This window comes from Lonchura striata, chromosome 19, assembly GCF_050655825.1.
Source record: "Lonchura striata isolate lonStrDom1 chromosome 19, ASM5065582v1, whole genome shotgun sequence".
Classification (NCBI taxonomy): domain Eukaryota; kingdom Metazoa; phylum Chordata; class Aves; order Passeriformes; family Estrildidae; genus Lonchura; species Lonchura striata.
Window position 1 is genome coordinate 6440116 of NC_140721.1, and position 16263 is coordinate 6456378.

The 16263-nt window shown below is 51.0% G+C and overlaps 1 protein-coding gene across 1 annotated transcript; it reads left to right on the plus strand.

Annotated features, from left to right (window-relative positions):
* The first annotated feature begins 19 nt into the window (after positions 1-19).
* On the plus strand, positions 20-9297 carry MDH2 (malate dehydrogenase 2). Its single transcript, XM_021550990.3, has 9 exons — positions 20-164; positions 2939-3107; positions 3863-3946; positions 4842-4951; positions 5458-5583; positions 6225-6302; positions 7388-7487; positions 7917-8068; positions 8995-9297. Exons 1-9 carry the CDS (start codon positions 99-101, stop codon positions 9124-9126), a joined length of 1017 nt encoding a protein of 338 aa, XP_021406665.1. The 5' UTR covers positions 20-98; the 3' UTR covers positions 9127-9297.
* Positions 9298-16263: the final 6966 nt, after the last annotated feature.

Below are 16263 nucleotides of genomic sequence, written 5' to 3' on the forward strand. Positions count from 1 at the left end.
CCGCGGGCGGCAGTCTCGCGAGAGCGGCGCCGCGCGGGCCCTGGAGGTCGTTGGAGTCACCGCCGCCGCCGCCGCTGCCCGCGCCCGCCGCGCCCGCCATGCTGTCCCGCCTCAGCACCGCCACCGCCGCCGCGCTGCGCCGCGGCATCGCCACCTCCGCGCAGGTACACCGCCCAACAGCCGCCGCCGCGCCCCGCCGGGGGGCCCCGCGCTTCCTCCTCCGCTCTGCCGCTGCTGCGGAGCTCGGGGGCAAGGCGGGGAGGAGCCCCGGTGCTGCCCGGTGAGCGGGCTGTGGAGCACGGGCTCTGCCCGCTGAAGGGGCGCAGGGCGGGGTGCCGGCCTGGTTGTTCTCCGCTCTGGGCCTGCAGGGCCGGCGCTGGACATAGTTCCTCCTGCGGGGCTCGGGGGGGAACGCAGGCCCTCGGTGAGAGGCTGTGGGGTCCGGAAGCAGCCCCGGTGCTCCTCGGCTTGGAACCCTGAGTGTCCTCGGAGCGGGGCTCGGGGGGAGCCCGGAGCCCTGCTCAGACCAGGGCTCGGATGGAGCCCGGAGCCTCCTCGGAATGGGGCTGGGATGGAGCCCGGAGCCTCCTCGGATGGGGCTGGAATGGAGCCCGGAGCCCTCCTTGGAGCAGGGCTGGGATGGAGCCCGGAGCCTCCTCGGAATGGGGCTGGGATGGAGCCCGGAGCCTCCTCGGAATGGGGCTGGGATGGAGCCCGGAGCCTCCTCGGAATGGGGCTGGGATGGAGCCCGGAGCCTCCTTGGAGCAGGGCTGGGATGGAGCCCGGAGCCTCCTTGGAGCAGGGCTGGGATGGAGCCCGGAGCCCTGCTCGGAATGGGGCTGGGATGGAGCCCGGAGCCTCCTCGGAATGGGGCTGGGATGGAGCCCGGAGCCCTCCTTGGAGCGGGGCTGGGATGGAGCCCGGAGCCTCCTCGGAATGGGGCTGGGATGGAGCCCGGAGCCTCCTCGGAGCAGGGCTTGGGGCTCGGGTACAGCCCGGGGAGGGCTCCATATCCCCGCTGAGGGGCTGCGGGTCCGGGATGGAGCCCCGGGTTTCCACGAGGGGACTGTGGAGCTCGGCAGCTCCGCAGTGCGGGGCTGCAGGGCTCGGGTGGAGCCTGGAGCGGGGCTGGGAGCGAGTGACGGTGCCTCGGGCGGGGAGGTTGCGGAGCGTGGCTCGGGGGTCTCGGTGCTGGGTGTCCCGGTGTTAGCACCGTGGCTCGGGGGTCTCGGTGCTGGGTGTCCCGGTGGCAGCACCGTGGCTCGGGGGTCTCGGTGCTGGGTGTCCCGGTGTTAGCACCGTGGCTCGGGGGTCTCGGTGCTGGGTGTGCCGGTGGCAGCACCGTGGCTCGGGGGTCTCGGTGCTGGGTGTCCCGGTGGCAGCACCGTGGCTCGGGGGTCTCGGTGCTGGGTGTGCCGGTGGCAGCACCGTGGCTCGGGGGTCTCGGTGCTGGGTGTCCCGGTGGCAGCACCGTGGCTCGGGGGTCTCGGTGCTGGGTGTGCCGGTGGCAGCACCGTGGCCCTGCGGGTCTTGGCCCAGCAGCTCCCACCCTGCTGCAGCCAGGCTGCGAGTGTGGGAACCCTGTATGAACTCCCTCCCTCTGATGGTGTGCAGAGGGGGATGGGTTTGCTGCTTCCTCCTTCTAATGCAAAAATGCCCCTTCGGTTGGTGTTAAGAGCTAAAGCTGGTGGTTGGTTCAGCAGTAATCCCTAGTGTGTCAAAATCCACTGTGCTGGCTCCAGACCCCTACTGCTGCAGCTGCACGGGTACAGACTGACCTCTGTCCTGTGCTAATAGACCCGGTGGGATGTAAAAGATTGATTATTGCAGCTGTAAATATGTGTGGTATAGGAGAGCCTTGTCTAAGTCCTTTCATGGAAACTGTATTTATTAGCAGTGAGATTTTGACCCCACTGTGTCAGCTCGGTCACAAATGGGGCTCAGCAGTGACTCATGCCAGACTTTGCTTCCTCTTACAGAGTTTTATGCAAAATTATATTCGTTACCATTGCAAGGAAACTGGGCTGAGGTTTATCTGGTTCGGTTCTTGGGTAGATTATTTCCTGTCATAGCACAATAATTAAGCTGTTCATGAGGGGATGTGGAGCTATTATTGCTTTTATCTGGTAAGATTGTGATAAAAAATGGCTTTCTCAGCAGTAATTGCTCCTTACATCTCCACAGTAGTTTTCCATCACTTTGGCAGTGTTGCACTTTAAAGTTTTTCTGGCCCCTGGAAGGAGCTTTCCTCTTGTGGAGCAGCACTTTGCAAACAGGCATTTGTGAGAGAAATTGCACCCTGCCAGTCAGTACCTGAGTGAGGATAAAATTGGTCCATGGGGCAACCAAGCAGAGTTGATTTTACTTGATTCTCAACCACATGATCAAAGCTGGAAAGTGTTGTCACTTAATATTCTCAGTCCTCAATCTGCAGGTGCTATTTTGGATTTATAACAGGTGTAAACATTTTCTTCACATGTATGCAGTGGTTATTACATTTCTTGTAGTTCGTTAAATGTGTTGATTTGCTAAATGGAAGGCATATTTTTTTTATACTGGCAATGTAAACTGGAAAAACTACAAACTAGATTGATTCTAAATCAGGCCTCACCCACAGAGTGGCAGGTATTAGTCTCAGGCAGGTATTTATATTAGAAGAAGGGTGATTCCTTGGGTTCCTTTGTCACCTAGCCTTGCTTCCCTTTTGAGCTTCAGATCACAGGTAACCATTTCTGCCAACATGTCCTACCAATAAACCTGAAGCATCTCTGGGAGGGTAATTTTCTCTAGGCTTAGACTATCGAGTTTGCACAGTGCTTGGTAAAAAAAATGAGGAACAGAGCTAAAAGTAAAAAAAGAGGTGAAAACCCCAAGGTCAGTGGTGGGGGGGTGACTGCCAGAACAGCTCTACAACGTGTCTGTTGTCTGTTTTGCACAGAACAATGCCAAGGTGGCAGTGCTGGGAGCCTCGGGGGGCATTGGGCAGCCCCTGTCCCTGCTGCTGAAGAACAGCCCCCTGGTCAGCAAGCTCAGCCTCTACGACATCGCTCACACTCCGGGCGTGGCAGCCGACCTCAGCCACATCGAGACCAGAGCCAATGTCAAAGGTACCCTGGGAATGGCCTCACTTCCAAAGGGATCCTCCCACAGGGGTGGCTCTGACCCTGGATGCCCATTGCTTGTGAGGGGAAAGCTTCACCCGCTGATCCTGAAGCCCAGTATCAATTTAAGTAGCTTTTTCCTCAAGCAGTGAATGATTAATTAAGGTTTAGCTGATTAGATTGACGTGTATGGAGATAATTATGGGTTGTGGTTGCATTGTTGAAGGGAAATTTGTGACATCTGGCAGGAAACATTCAGTGCAATTATGTCAGAGTGTTGAATTTAAAAGTTTGACTAGAAATGGGTTTAACACTCCCTGGGTGTCCACATGAATTCCATGTGCTTCTTTTCTCTTAGATTCTGATGAAATCAAAACTTAATCTGCTCATCTTTCTTTTATCTGAAGATCACCAAAAGGTGACATTTTTACATGAATGTGCCAGTCTGCAGTTCTTTGGGGGCACTGACTCTAGTGCCAAGGCTTTTGGAGAGTAAATACACATAGCAGGAGGAACTAAAAGTTTGGAAACAGGTGAATGTGAGATTCTCACCACTCTCATTCTGTAAGTTTTGAAACAAGGATAAAACATCAGATGGTATCCATCCATAATTGTATTCCTTTGCTTTTCAACATTAAGTCTAAATTGAAGGTTAAATTTTAAAAAAAGGCTTGTATGCCTCTGGGCATGATTTTATACTTCAAAGTGTCAGCTATTTAATAATTGTCAAAACCATAATGCCTGAATGTCTTCCATTTCAGGCTTCATGGGACCTGAGCAGTTGCCAGAATGTCTGAAGGGCTGTGATGTTGTTGTTATTCCAGCGGGAGTCCCAAGAAAACCAGGTAGGTTGTTTGTTGGAAAGCCCCAGGGCTGCTTTGAAGTGGATCTCTGCAGTTCTGCTGCTCAGAGCTGTGTCTGTTGGGGTGTAAGTGGTCTGTTCATGCCCCTGCCCCAGAGCTCCTTGTGGTATCAGGAGCTCATTCAGCCCCTCTTACACTGCTAAATTGATTTCTGGGGTTCCCACTCAGGCCTGAGCTGCAAAGGCTTTTCATGCAAGTGATCCTAAACCTCCCTTAGTGCTTCTTGTCCCAGATCAATGCTCAAGGAATAAAAACTGGTTCTTTGTTTCATTTCTCAGCAGAAGAGAAATAACCCATTTTGTTTTGTGTCAATTGTGCAGCAACTTCTTGGGGCATCTCCGAATAAATGTTGTTAAGCCTTCCTAGAATGTCTCTGACCTGCTCCATTCCACTCTGTTTTCCAATATCCTATTAGGAACATAACAAAATTCTAGATTTTAATGCCTAGCTCTTCCTAAATCTTAATTTTTTAGGTTAAAGTAGTTGCTGCAATAGAAATGGGGGGTGGCACTTACACAACCAGCAATATTTTGCACACAGCAGTTGTCATTTAAACTGTAGTTGTGGAAGTGACTTGAAAGAGGGAGGAGAATTCATCTTGGGAGCTGTTGTGCTGCTCTGAGCACCACTGGGTTGTGTGCTCACAGTGTTCTTCAGGCAGCCTCAGTTCTGACAATGGACAGTTGGGCTGGTTGCTGCTGGAAAGGGCTGATCTCTTTGTTGGTGAGAGGAGTTACCTGTGGAGCCAATTTGTATTGCAGCTGGAGAATTTGATCTTGATCTCTGAAACCAGAGCAGAATACTGGATTTTGGTTGGATTTTCTGCCTGTGATGGTAACTGTGGGTAACTCAGAGTCCTGCCTTGGCTGTGTTTTAGGTATGACCCGTGATGACCTGTTCAACACCAATGCCAGCATTGTTGCCTCTTTGACAACTGCCTGTGCAAAGCACTGTCCAGAAGCCATGATCTGTATCATTTCTAACCCAGTAAGTGTTTTCTGAAGACCTTAGAATGTAGAGGAAAAACCTCACCAAGTTCAGATACTAGAGTAATCCAAATTCTTACTAATTTTGACCAGTATCTTTAAAGTCTGTTGTGTATTTGCAGAAAAGCCTGGTTCTACTAACCCATTTTTCTTGGCTGTATTTAATTCAGAGAAAACTTGGATGTAAAAGTGCTTAATATCTCCAAGTCTGTGTGACTGATTATAATGCAAGCTGGTGTATTAGCTGGGGTAAAAACCTTAGCTCACTAAGGGAGGAGCCTTTGTAATGGGAATGAACAAATTTATTGTCTTAATGGTTATTTAAAATTAATGATTTTTATTCCTGCCTGACTGTAAATTGCTCTTCAATTTAGACATTAAAGTAATTGGCTACAGTTGATTCCAAATTGGAAGTATAGTTCAGGTTGTTAATTGGCCTGTTAAGTTCATGAATTGGCTTCATTATTAAACCGCTTTTAATCAGTGCTTCCCTCTTCTTGCTTGTAGGTAAATTCAACCATCCCAATAACTTCAGAAGTCTTCAAGAAGCACGGTGTGTATAATCCCAACAAAATCTTTGGTGTTACAACACTGGACATCGTCAGAGCGAATACTTTTGTGGCTGAACTAAAGGCAGGTCATGGTTAACATGCAGGGGGAGGGATACTGCATGGGATGCTTCGATCATCAGATCTATAAAGAAGTGCTTCCAAAATCACTGCAGAGAGCCAAAGGAGCTCAGATTTCTGTGCAGCTAGAGGCAAAGGCAGTGATTCCCTGTCTCCCTTATTTAGAAGAGCCTGAAGATAAGGTTTCTTGCAAAATGTGGTTCAAGAGACTTTGACCTTTCCTTTTCATAGCTGTGCCCTGCAAGGGAGCTACGTGTTGGCCTTAATTCCTTTGGCATTCCCAACCCTGCCATGCAGCCAGAGAGGCTTGAGTTGTGCTGTGTGTTTGCAAGTCAAACTCTGTGCTGTGTGTCACAGGATACTCTGCAAAGTATCAGGAGCTGTAACAGGTTACTGCTCTTAATAACCCTGGTGGTGTTTATGTTGTGCTACTCTTTATCCAGCCCTGCAGTAATAATATCCTGTAACTGTATGAAGTGATCAGAGTAACCCAGAGTTCCACTCTGTAGATGTGGCTTTGTCCCTGGAGTGCAGCTGCCTCTGGAACTCCTCCCTGTGTGTCCTGATGTCCAGGGCAGGGAGTGAAGTCACTTGTTTTTCTTGCTCATGTGCTTCAGAAGCTGGAAAGTTTCATGTTTCCTTTAGGGCTTGGATCCAGCTCGAGTAACTGTTCCAGTTATTGGTGGCCATGCTGGGAAGACCATCATCCCTCTGATCTCTCAGGTGAGTCAGGGTGACAGCTGTGTGTGGCAGCACACACATCAGCATGTTAGGATTGATATAAAGTGCCCTTGTGATGGCAGGAAATGTGCTAGGATAGAGCACAGAGAGTCTTCCCTGCTCTCATGGCTGCTTTCCTTCTTGGGTGGGGTGCAGGATGGGCTGGAAGGCAACAATCTAAATCTGAACCCCTCTGGGCAGTAATTCCAGCTTTCCTCTGAAGGAGTTTGGGATAAGAACTGAGGGGTAGTGTGGGTGTTTAGGTGTCCTGGCTCTGTTTGTGACAGGTATTTCATGACAGGAATACCTGGCTTCAGGAGAAAAATTGAATTGATTTTGCCATGATGGAGTGGAAACCCCACTTGAAGCTCAAGCACTGAAAGGCACTGTCAGGCTGTGCAGGGAGGCCTGTTCCAGCCATGACTGGCAGTCTGGCCCTTCAGCCAGGCTGAAATGCAGTTCTAAAGCAGGTGCAGGGATGTGGCCAAGGAGCACTCTGTAACAAAGGTAGAAAAGATGTTTCCTAAGTGGGGAATAAAGTATCCTTTACAGAAGGATTCTCTTGGGAATAAGAGCCCGGGCTTTGGAGCAGCTGAATGCAGAGTGCTGCTTTAGTTAAACAGTCCAATTGGGACAGACACAACTGTGCTTAAGCTACTGGTGTAGCTGTATCTGAAGGTTCAGTGAATTCCTGAACACTGCTGGGAAACTGGATCTTTCATAAGGCTCAACTTCCATAATGCCACAGTGACCCAAATATTTACAGGATGACTTTCTGAAATTCCTACTGCTTGGAAGTGTGTCTGTAGTGTGCAGGACTACACAGTAGTGAGGAGCCATGGCAAGCCCTGTGGTTTGTCCCTCAGGAAGCTGGGCATGGCTGGTTCCTGTTCCAGGCCATGCACTAACCCCAGCTCTGATGGCTTTTGCCGTTGGTCAGTGTCATACAAGCTGTGAGCTGGGGAAACCCGTTTTGCCCAGTTGAGAGCTGTTGGTAACATCTGCAGTGGTACAAAAAGTATTGTGTGCTTTATGCTGAATCTGAAGGGGTTCTTGTATTGGTATTAACTTCTTTTTTTCCCATCCAGTGCACACCAAAAGTGGAGTTTCCTCAGGATCAGCTGGAGAAGCTTACAGCAAGAATTCAAGAAGCTGGGACTGAAGTTGTCCAAGCTAAGGCAGGAGCAGGTGGGTTCTTGAGTAAAGCTCCCAAGTAATTCTTGTTGACTGTCTGTAGGGCTGCACTCCTCTGCAGTTTAATCTTATTTGCAGGTTATGAATTGCTGGTTGTCAACCTCACTGCTCTCCTCTGTCAGCTGCTGCCCGGGCTGTGCTACTAGAAACAGCTCAGTATCTAAGACTAAATATTAACTGATCCCACCCCATCTATGGCTTTAAAAGAATATTCTCTGTCAAATTAAGCTGTTTCTTTTATAAATCTGGTTAATTAGATACATGTAGCTGGCCAAAAGCTGCTGCTTTAACTGGCCTTGAGGTTGAAGTCAAAAACACTACATTATTACTGCTCTGACAACACACTGGTATGGAAACCTTTGATGCCAAAGGAAGTATCAAATTTCAACGTGATCTGTTCTGAAAGTGGTTTAACTCTTCCAGGATCTGCCACCTTGTCCATGGCCTATGCTGGTGCTCGATTTGTGTTCTCCCTGTTGGATGCCATGAGTGGAAAGCAGGGGGTTGTTGAATGTGCCTTTGTTCGATCAGATGTGACAGAGGTCCCATACTTCTCTACACCTCTGCAGCTGGGGGTATGTACTAACACAACCTTATAAACAGCAGCTACTGGTTGTGTCATGTGGGTTTTACTCAAGGTTTCAGTTTAGCTGAGTGCCTGCTATTGCTGGAGTTAACAGCTGGTGTGCCTTTAAGAGTCTGCAGTATTTGGGTGTGGTACTTAGGCACATAGCTCCGCTTGACAAGGATGCTGCTGCTTTTATCTGCTCTTAGACTGCAGGTCACTGAGTAACCAGAGGTTCAGACTTGGCTGAAGAGGTCACATTTGCCTCAAGTCAGGCCTGTTTACTCTGGGCTTTCATGTGATTAAACAGAGTCAGCAATCCTGTCTCCTCAGCTTGATCTGCTACAAGCAAATCCTCAGAAACTGAGGCACATGGGGAGCTACAGTATGGATTAGGATTAATAGCCTGTTTTCAGAACCTCTGCTGAACTCTGAAAGCAGTGTTCCTTTTGTCACCCATACCCTGGGGCAGTGGAAAACTGATGCTGCAGCTCTGTAATGGCTGCTGGGATGCAAAGGGTGGTGTTTGCTGTCTTAGGGGCAGGCTGGGAGGGGATGGAAGCAGAGGGATATTAAGAGAGAATTAACACCTGGGAGTGCCACTCTGAGGCAGTTTGAGATGTCAAGCAGAGGAGATCTCTTGCCTGATGTTGTGTGTGGAGTTAGGAAGGATCAGTTGGTGTCGGTCTCCTCTTGAAGGAGCTGCTGGGTTGGCTTCTGGTTTCACACATGTGAGCAGCAAATGAGAAGTTTGTCAAGGCTCTAGAAGGTGCCACAGATAGTAAGTTTTCTTTCCAGGAAGCACAGGGTTGGCAGGGTAGAGATGACACAGGTGCCAGGCTGGGACTCTGTCTCAGCTGGATAATACTTGGAGCTGTTAAGCTACTCTTTAGGTCATTCGGTGAATGGTTAATCCTTAAATCCTCTTTCCCTCAGAAAAAAGGAATTGAGAAGAACCTAGGCCTTGGCAAGCTCTCCCCCTTTGAAGAGAAGATGGTTGCTGCGGCCATGTCTGAGCTGAAGGGTTCTATTAAGAAAGGAGAGGAATTTGCAAAGAACTTCAAGTGAAGACTTGACAACGGAGAGGAATTAACTTCCTTAATTTATTAAGGCATCATGTCACTTTTTGACTTCTGATTCAAAGCTCATGCTTTGGTTGAAGTCTGTCTGTATTAGCTTGATGCTTGTTGCCAGTGCAGAATCTAATCATCAATAAAACAGCCTCATTTTTTCAGTGTACCATGTGGAGTTGTCCTGATGTGCTTGTCCTTTGGAAGGTGGAGGCTTTAGTTCTCCAAGAGGGGCTTGGTTTCAGCAGGGATGAAATAGCCTTGGAAAGGGGGGTAACTGATTAGTCCCAACTCTGCTGCTGCCTGGGTTTGGGCTCCTTGTTCAGCACAGCCACTGGGAGCCAGGTGTGACCAGATCAGGATGGGTATAGAGGCTGCACAAGGGATAACTGAGTGAAATGATCCCAAAGGTGTTTCTTCAGGAGGTGGCATTACCTCTGTTACCTTGTGTTACCTTAATCTCTTACGTAATTTGATTTTAAAGGAGTTAGTGAAAGAGCACAGCATTTGAAACATCAGTCCTGCACTAAGACAATAATTAAACTGCTGAGAGCCACTTCTTTCTAGTTAGGAACAAAAGCCTTGATTTAGCATCTCCATAAATTTCCCTTACATTCATCCTCTTGTGAATATAAAAATAAATGTCTGCAAGAAGATGGTGATGACGAGTTCTTTTGCTGACTTCTTTGAAGGTAAACTTTAATGAAGGAAGCTATTAATTCACTTTTCCTCTGCTCTGCGCTGCTTACGCTGTTGCTTTGAATTGCTCTCATCCATGTAGGTTGAATTCTAAGTTGAACAGACTTTATTTTGATGAGTGAAGGAAAAGCCAAAGCCCAGCACCTCTCGAGGAACTGAGGTGAATGTTGGTTTGAGCCAGAGAACATGGGGTAGTTGTTTACAAGATATCTGAAAGTCATGGATACTTTTTGATCACTGTCTTTTATCTTCCTCTCATGTATTTTTTTGTCTGAGCTCTCTTAACTGGGTTTTATTTTTTTTTTTAATTTTAATTAATTTATCATTCTGTGCCAGAGCACACAGTTGTGACTGTTGTAGATGCACAGAGAATAAAGTGCCTGGTTCTTTTCCTGCCCTGTGGAAGATGTGGGCAAAGAGGACAGCAAGCACAGTCCTTGTCACTCCTCTGCAGAAATCCAGCGTGTTAAAAGCTTGGTTTCTTTACAGGAATAGTAATGAAGTAAAGCGTTGGCAGTCATTACTCAGCAGGCTTGGAACAAAGTAATTATTAGGTAGTATTAATAGAATTAAAGATCGTGTTGGAGGGGGGCAGGGGAGGATGTCGGAACTGGAGGACACTGAGGAGGAGTGACAGGCCAGACCTGGTAAATGTGGCAGAGAATGTTCCAAACAATAAATGGAAAGCATGTGGCAGACTGTTCTAACTGGGTGTAGGGGTCTTGAAGGCCTGTCAGCAATTTCAAACCTGAAATAGGCAGCGCAGAGTGTTAAAAACAGTGTGTGTGCACCTGCAGAGGGATGTGCCCAGGTGGTCCAGGGCCACCGCTCCACGAGGCTGCAGGGAAAGCCTTGCCTTGCAACCAGCAGGACAGGAACACACGTTTGTTCCTGTCCTGCTATTTTTAATACAGCAGATAGAGCAGATTTCTGAGCATTGGAGACTTTTCAGAACTTGAGGTTCATCGTGTGGCTTAGGTTATTCAATCTTTTCTTGTGTCAGCAGTCCAAACCCAGCAAAGTCTGAGGGAATTGCATGGACAAGCAGAAAGCTTTGCTTGTACCAGTTGGGACTCAGGGGCAGCATGGGCAAGTGGAGCTGAGGTGGAAGAGGATTATGTCTCAGCACCTGCTGAAGGTCTCCTTCAAATCTGAATGTTAACGAAGTCCCTGCACTGTTTGGATTTTTGGGGTTGTTTCTTCTCTCCAATCCCATGCTGCATTTTTGGAGTTGCAGTTATTCCCTGTGCTGGAAATCTGCTCCCTTTTGGGAAAGGAGACGAGACACCCTTTTGTGGATTCCTGCCATGAAGTCAGAGGCTAGAAGAACACTGGCTTAAGGTGAGGAATGGGCTTGTGTCAGTGTTCCCTGCTCAGTCACTGTGCTGTACCTGTGGCTGAGCAGTGCTGTGGTGGGTAACAATCCCTCTGGAGACTGGAGATGGTTTGTAAAGGTGTGGGTCATCCCACCCCTTCTCTCTGAGCAGATTCCCTGGAGTAGGATGGGATCTGGGACATATCCCTCCCTGGGAGGAGTAGCAATCAGCTGGGTGTACCCAGATAAGCCAACACTGTCCTGGAAGTTTTCCTGTTGCTGTGGCTCTGAGACACAAGACCTTCATCCTGTCTCCTCTAAGTTCTGCAGCGGGGCTGCCCTGCTGAGTCACAGCACTCGTTCCAGTGCTGACAGCCTTTGTGGTAACCTCCTGTGGAGGGGTGTGACCAGGTCTGGAGGAGGTGAAGAACCTGCCCTGTGCAGATCTCTTGGGTTTCATCCTTTTTACTGAGCAGACTTTTGCCTTGATGGTCTCTAAGCACTTCTTCCCCTGCAGCATCATTTCTGCACATGGAGCTGCCACCTCCTCGGGCAGCCCAGCCCCACACGGGAGCACAGATGTCAAGATACAGAGGAGATGTGTGTGGAGAGTAATAAATAAAGATTCTCCAGATGGCCATATGTCAGGTCACTCGAGCCCACCTGCTGTTCCTGTCCTGCTGCAGCAGCACGTTAAATGCAGGAGAGGATAGAACAAGGAAAAAAGCAAATGCTGAATGGTGTAACTCGGGCCTCATCCTGATCATCGTTGTCCTGGGGAGCTTCAGGTGGTATGACCACAGGAGCAGGCTGGCAGACCTGTGTCTGATTCCTGGGAAATCTGTTTTCCTTTCCTGGCTCTGTGCAAGGGCTGGTGCTTTGGTGTGGGGGTACAGCCCTCCCACCCCAAGCCCCAGCTCACCCTGGGGGCTCTGGGTGCTGAGAGCTGCCAGCAGCATTTCCTTGGGCTAAGGCTGGTACAGCTGCAGCAGGCGTGGCTGAGCCTGAGGACAATCCATGGCATTTTGGGGATATTTAGGAGAAGCAGAAGAAAGAGCAACAGTTTAGAGTGGCCTCTGCCTTGCCAAAGCTGGCTGCCTTCCCAGCTCCAGCAAAAGAGCAAGACTGGAAGGACTGAAGGGGCTGGAGGTACTTCAGAAAGGTGCTGGGTAACTATTGCCCTCTCTTGAGAGCCCATCTCCAAAACTCACAATGTGCAGTGATTTCTCCCCACAAAAGCTGCCAGGACAGAGAGATGTTGCTGCCCTTTCCCTCCCCTGGGCAGCCCAGCATGTGCATCACCAACCTTGAGGTAGCTTGTGCTCAGCCTTACATTACTGGGGCTGGCAGTTCAGAGCAGGCAGCACATCCCCTATCCAGGAATGTGGAAAGGAGAGGTGGAAACACACCCCGAGGTTGGCTGGGTGTAGCTGGGGGCACAGGCAGATCTCCCTCACAGCCAGATCAGCTTCCCCCTTTCCTCACAGAGCAAGGGCAGTGGGTTTTAACATGAGCAAGAGCATCACAAACCATCTGAGCTGCGGATTTGGCTTTGCACAGAGCTCTCCCCCTCCCCTGGCTCTCCCTCCTGGCCACAGGCAGTGTGAAATCATCACCTTTGCATTCCCTGCTCTTGATTTCCTGCAATGCCCGAGAGCTCCCACTTCCCTCCTGGGTGCCTCAAAGCAGAGCTGGAGAGCGGCGCCGAGGCAGGAGGGTTTGTTTGCATTTTCAGGGAAACCTGTTAATAAAGGAGACCAAGGGGACTGCTCTTTTCCTGGCTGCGGGAACAGATGGCTGGATAACGCAGTGCAATTAATATGCAGGGAGTCCTGCCGGGGCAGGGATTTGATTGCCTGTTAGGAGAGGTTAGCACACTCAAGCTGAGCCCTGCCACCACACTGCCCGTCCCTGGCACCTGCTGCCTGCAGGGACTCTGTGGGGACACTGGGACAGAGTGGATGGGGTCACAGATGAGACTGTGGGCACTGGATGTGGGGCAGGATGCAGCTGGGGACTCCGGGGCAGTGGCAGGTCTCTGCTTCTTCCATGCTGGGTGATGCTCTGGGAGGGTTTGCCCTTTGGGTTTGTAAAAGCAAAGGGTGGCTCTGGTGATGAATGACTGCTCAGAGGTACTTCCAGGCTGGAAGGGCAACTCTGGATTGTATTCTTTCCTCCTGGACTTGTTACCTCTGAGTAAGGAGGTGCCAAGGAAAGCAGCAGGCAGGAGCTCCTGGGTGGGCACAGGAGGTGTGCATCTTCTTGCTGCAGCACAGCATGGGTACAGAACATTTCCCAGGGCTTCAGAGAGTGACCCAATAAATCCACAGGGAAAAAAAAAAAAACCTTGCCAAGGGCTAGCAGGGTTAGGGAACCTTGAGGAAGTAGGAAACCCAGCAAACCCACCCCAGCACTGAGCCTGGGCCATGTGGCTGCATGGTCAAGCCCAAATCGGTGGGAGCCTCCAGCCACCAGGCCACAATTAAACAGCCCAAGGTCACCCTGGGCACGTGTGGGACTGTCCCTGTGCCCCATCCCCATCCTGTCCTGGGCTCTCATGGTATTACGTGTTGGAGAGGATAGATAAATATAATTATCTATAAATAACACAGCCAGGATGAGTACAGTCCTCTCTGCTAGCCGGACAACACCCTTGCCTACGGATGGGTCCAGGGGTCAAGTGGACTGTTCCATCTCACCCCCTAAAATGTACAGTTCACCCTGCATCTGTAACCCTCCCCTAAAACATCAAGTGCCTGTAACCCCATTGGCCCGAGCCTTGTTCCAGCCCACCTTGAAGCCCCCTGAAAAGGGGATCTGAGGGGCCACACGGCCTCTCTTGGAACTCCCCCTCCTCTTTTGGAACTTCCCCTCCTCTTGGAACTCCCCCTCTCCTAGAGCATCCCCTTGTCTCCTCTCTCCCATCCCCTCAAGCCTCCCCACGTGCTGCGTCTGGCAGCTCGAGGCAGACATTTCTCCATCCCCAATAAACCTGACACCCCAAGAGCAGCCTCAGAGATCTCATCTCCATTCACCTACACCATCCCGGCGCCTGCAATCCCTACAATTACGGTGCTCTCAGCCCCTTCCTCTTCATACCTTCGCTTCCCCACCCCATTTTCTGGTATTTTCTTCCCTGCCTGCCGGGTGGAGGTTGTTGAGCACCATGAAAGGCAGCGGCAGGCTTTGATCAGGGCTGCTGCCTGTGCCGTGCCAGCAGCACGCTCCCGCCCGGCACCGCCGCTGCCGGCCGCCCTTTCTTCTGCGTCGGGAGGAGGCTGCTGGAGATGTCGAAGCTCAGCGCAAATCCTTGCAATTAGGCCTGTTCTGCTGCCTGCCTCGTTTGATCTCCTTTAATTATTTATCACCTTTCCTTTCTCCTCTTTCCTAAATCCTCGGTTTCTTTCAAGTGATGATTTCCCTCCTCTCCCCCCAGCCGTGGCTGGCTCTGCCTGTTTGCCTGCAATTACCGACCCTTCTGCTCCTTCCATCTCTCCCTTTTGTTCTCTACCAGATCACTCCTCGCTGCTCTCATGGCTTCACCCTGCCCGCTTGCCTGACAGCTTTTTCTTCCTGAATTTCTGGAATTTTTCCCACCTGGCTGACTATTGCCTCTCTCCATCCCATTCCAGGTGTGGTTCTGGCTGTGTTTGCTGCCTGTGCCCTGGGCTGGGCCATGCCCCATCTCCCACTGCTGTTCTCCCGGGCAGTGGTCCTGCCACAAAGCCCTGGCTCCTGGCCAAAACCAGGAACCCCCATGGGGCTCCTGTCCTTGCCATGCCAGGGTCTCCCTCTGCTGCTTTTTCATCCCTCATTTCTTTGTTTCCCAGGGCCTGATGCATTATTCAGCGCTGCGGGCGCTGCGGGGTGTTGGGAAGATAACGGTGCTGCAAAGGGCAGGGGCTCAGGCTGGCCATGCTGGTTTTCCTGTCACGGGCTGATTTCCCCCTCCAGCATTAAACCAGGAATAGTCCTGACCATGCAGGAGGTTTCTCCTAGGAGGTGACATCTGCTGTCAGCCCTGAGGGGGACATGGCAGGGACAATGGTAGGAGCAGGGGGAGGCAGCAGTGGCCCTGGCCGTGCTCCAGGGGCTGCACCTCCCAAATCCAGCCCCATTGCCTGGCTGGAGTTTAATAGAGAGGCAGATCCAACACATGGCCCCTTGTTTCTGTAGTCCTGATGTGGATAATGGATGCAGGATGCAGATTTTGCTCGGCAGATGTAGCAAACAACCCCAAAATGTTGTTTAGTCCTTGTGGAAAGAGGATGCTCGTGCTCCCCCAACTCTGTTTGCACCTGGGCATGTGAACCCCTGGCTGGACCTGTCCCCATGGCTGCTGCCACCTCAGCCTGTGCACAGGGATGGGAGGAAGGTGAGGGATGGACGGATTTTGGGCTGGTGTTTCTGGCAGTGTTTTGGTTCCTGGGTCTGTCCTCCCTCAGGAAACAGCATCACCCAGCTGCCACCAGCTGTGGGGACATCCCCACCAGGACAGGCCTCTTGGCTGCCCCCAGGAAAACTCCCTTTAGACCCCATCTCCGACTTCCCATCCCCATCTCTGCAGAAACTCCCTCCCCAAATCCTGCTCTGAGGCCAAATCTCCCATGGAGTGATGGCCAGGTGCTTTTGTTGGGTTCTGCCTGGGAAGCTGCAGCCAAGTTCAGGAGGGAGCTGTGGTCACGGGTGGCGCAGAGCCTGGACAGTGCAGGGGAAACTGAGCCAGAGGTGGGACCAGGTGTCCCCAGCCAGATGCGTTTGGTGGCCCTGGCAGAGCAACTGGGGTGAAATCTCAGAGTGTTTTGGGAAGATAAACCCTGGCCATGACCACACTGGGCAGTTTTGAGGTGGATTAGGGGAGGTTTGGGAGCTTTCCCTCTTCTCTGGCTTTACCATTTCCCATCGCCGATGGGGGTGAGTGCTTGGCATCACTGAAGGAAATGAAAATTAATTATGGGCTCATTAACACGGATTCATTACCTGAGCTGCAGCACTGGGGAGTGCCCCACTGGGCCCTGACATCTCCTGCATCACCACGATGCCCAGACACCCCAAAACCCCCACACCTGCCAGGGTGGGGGTGCTCCAGGCACTCCCAGGCACTGCTGGAGAATCAGCTGG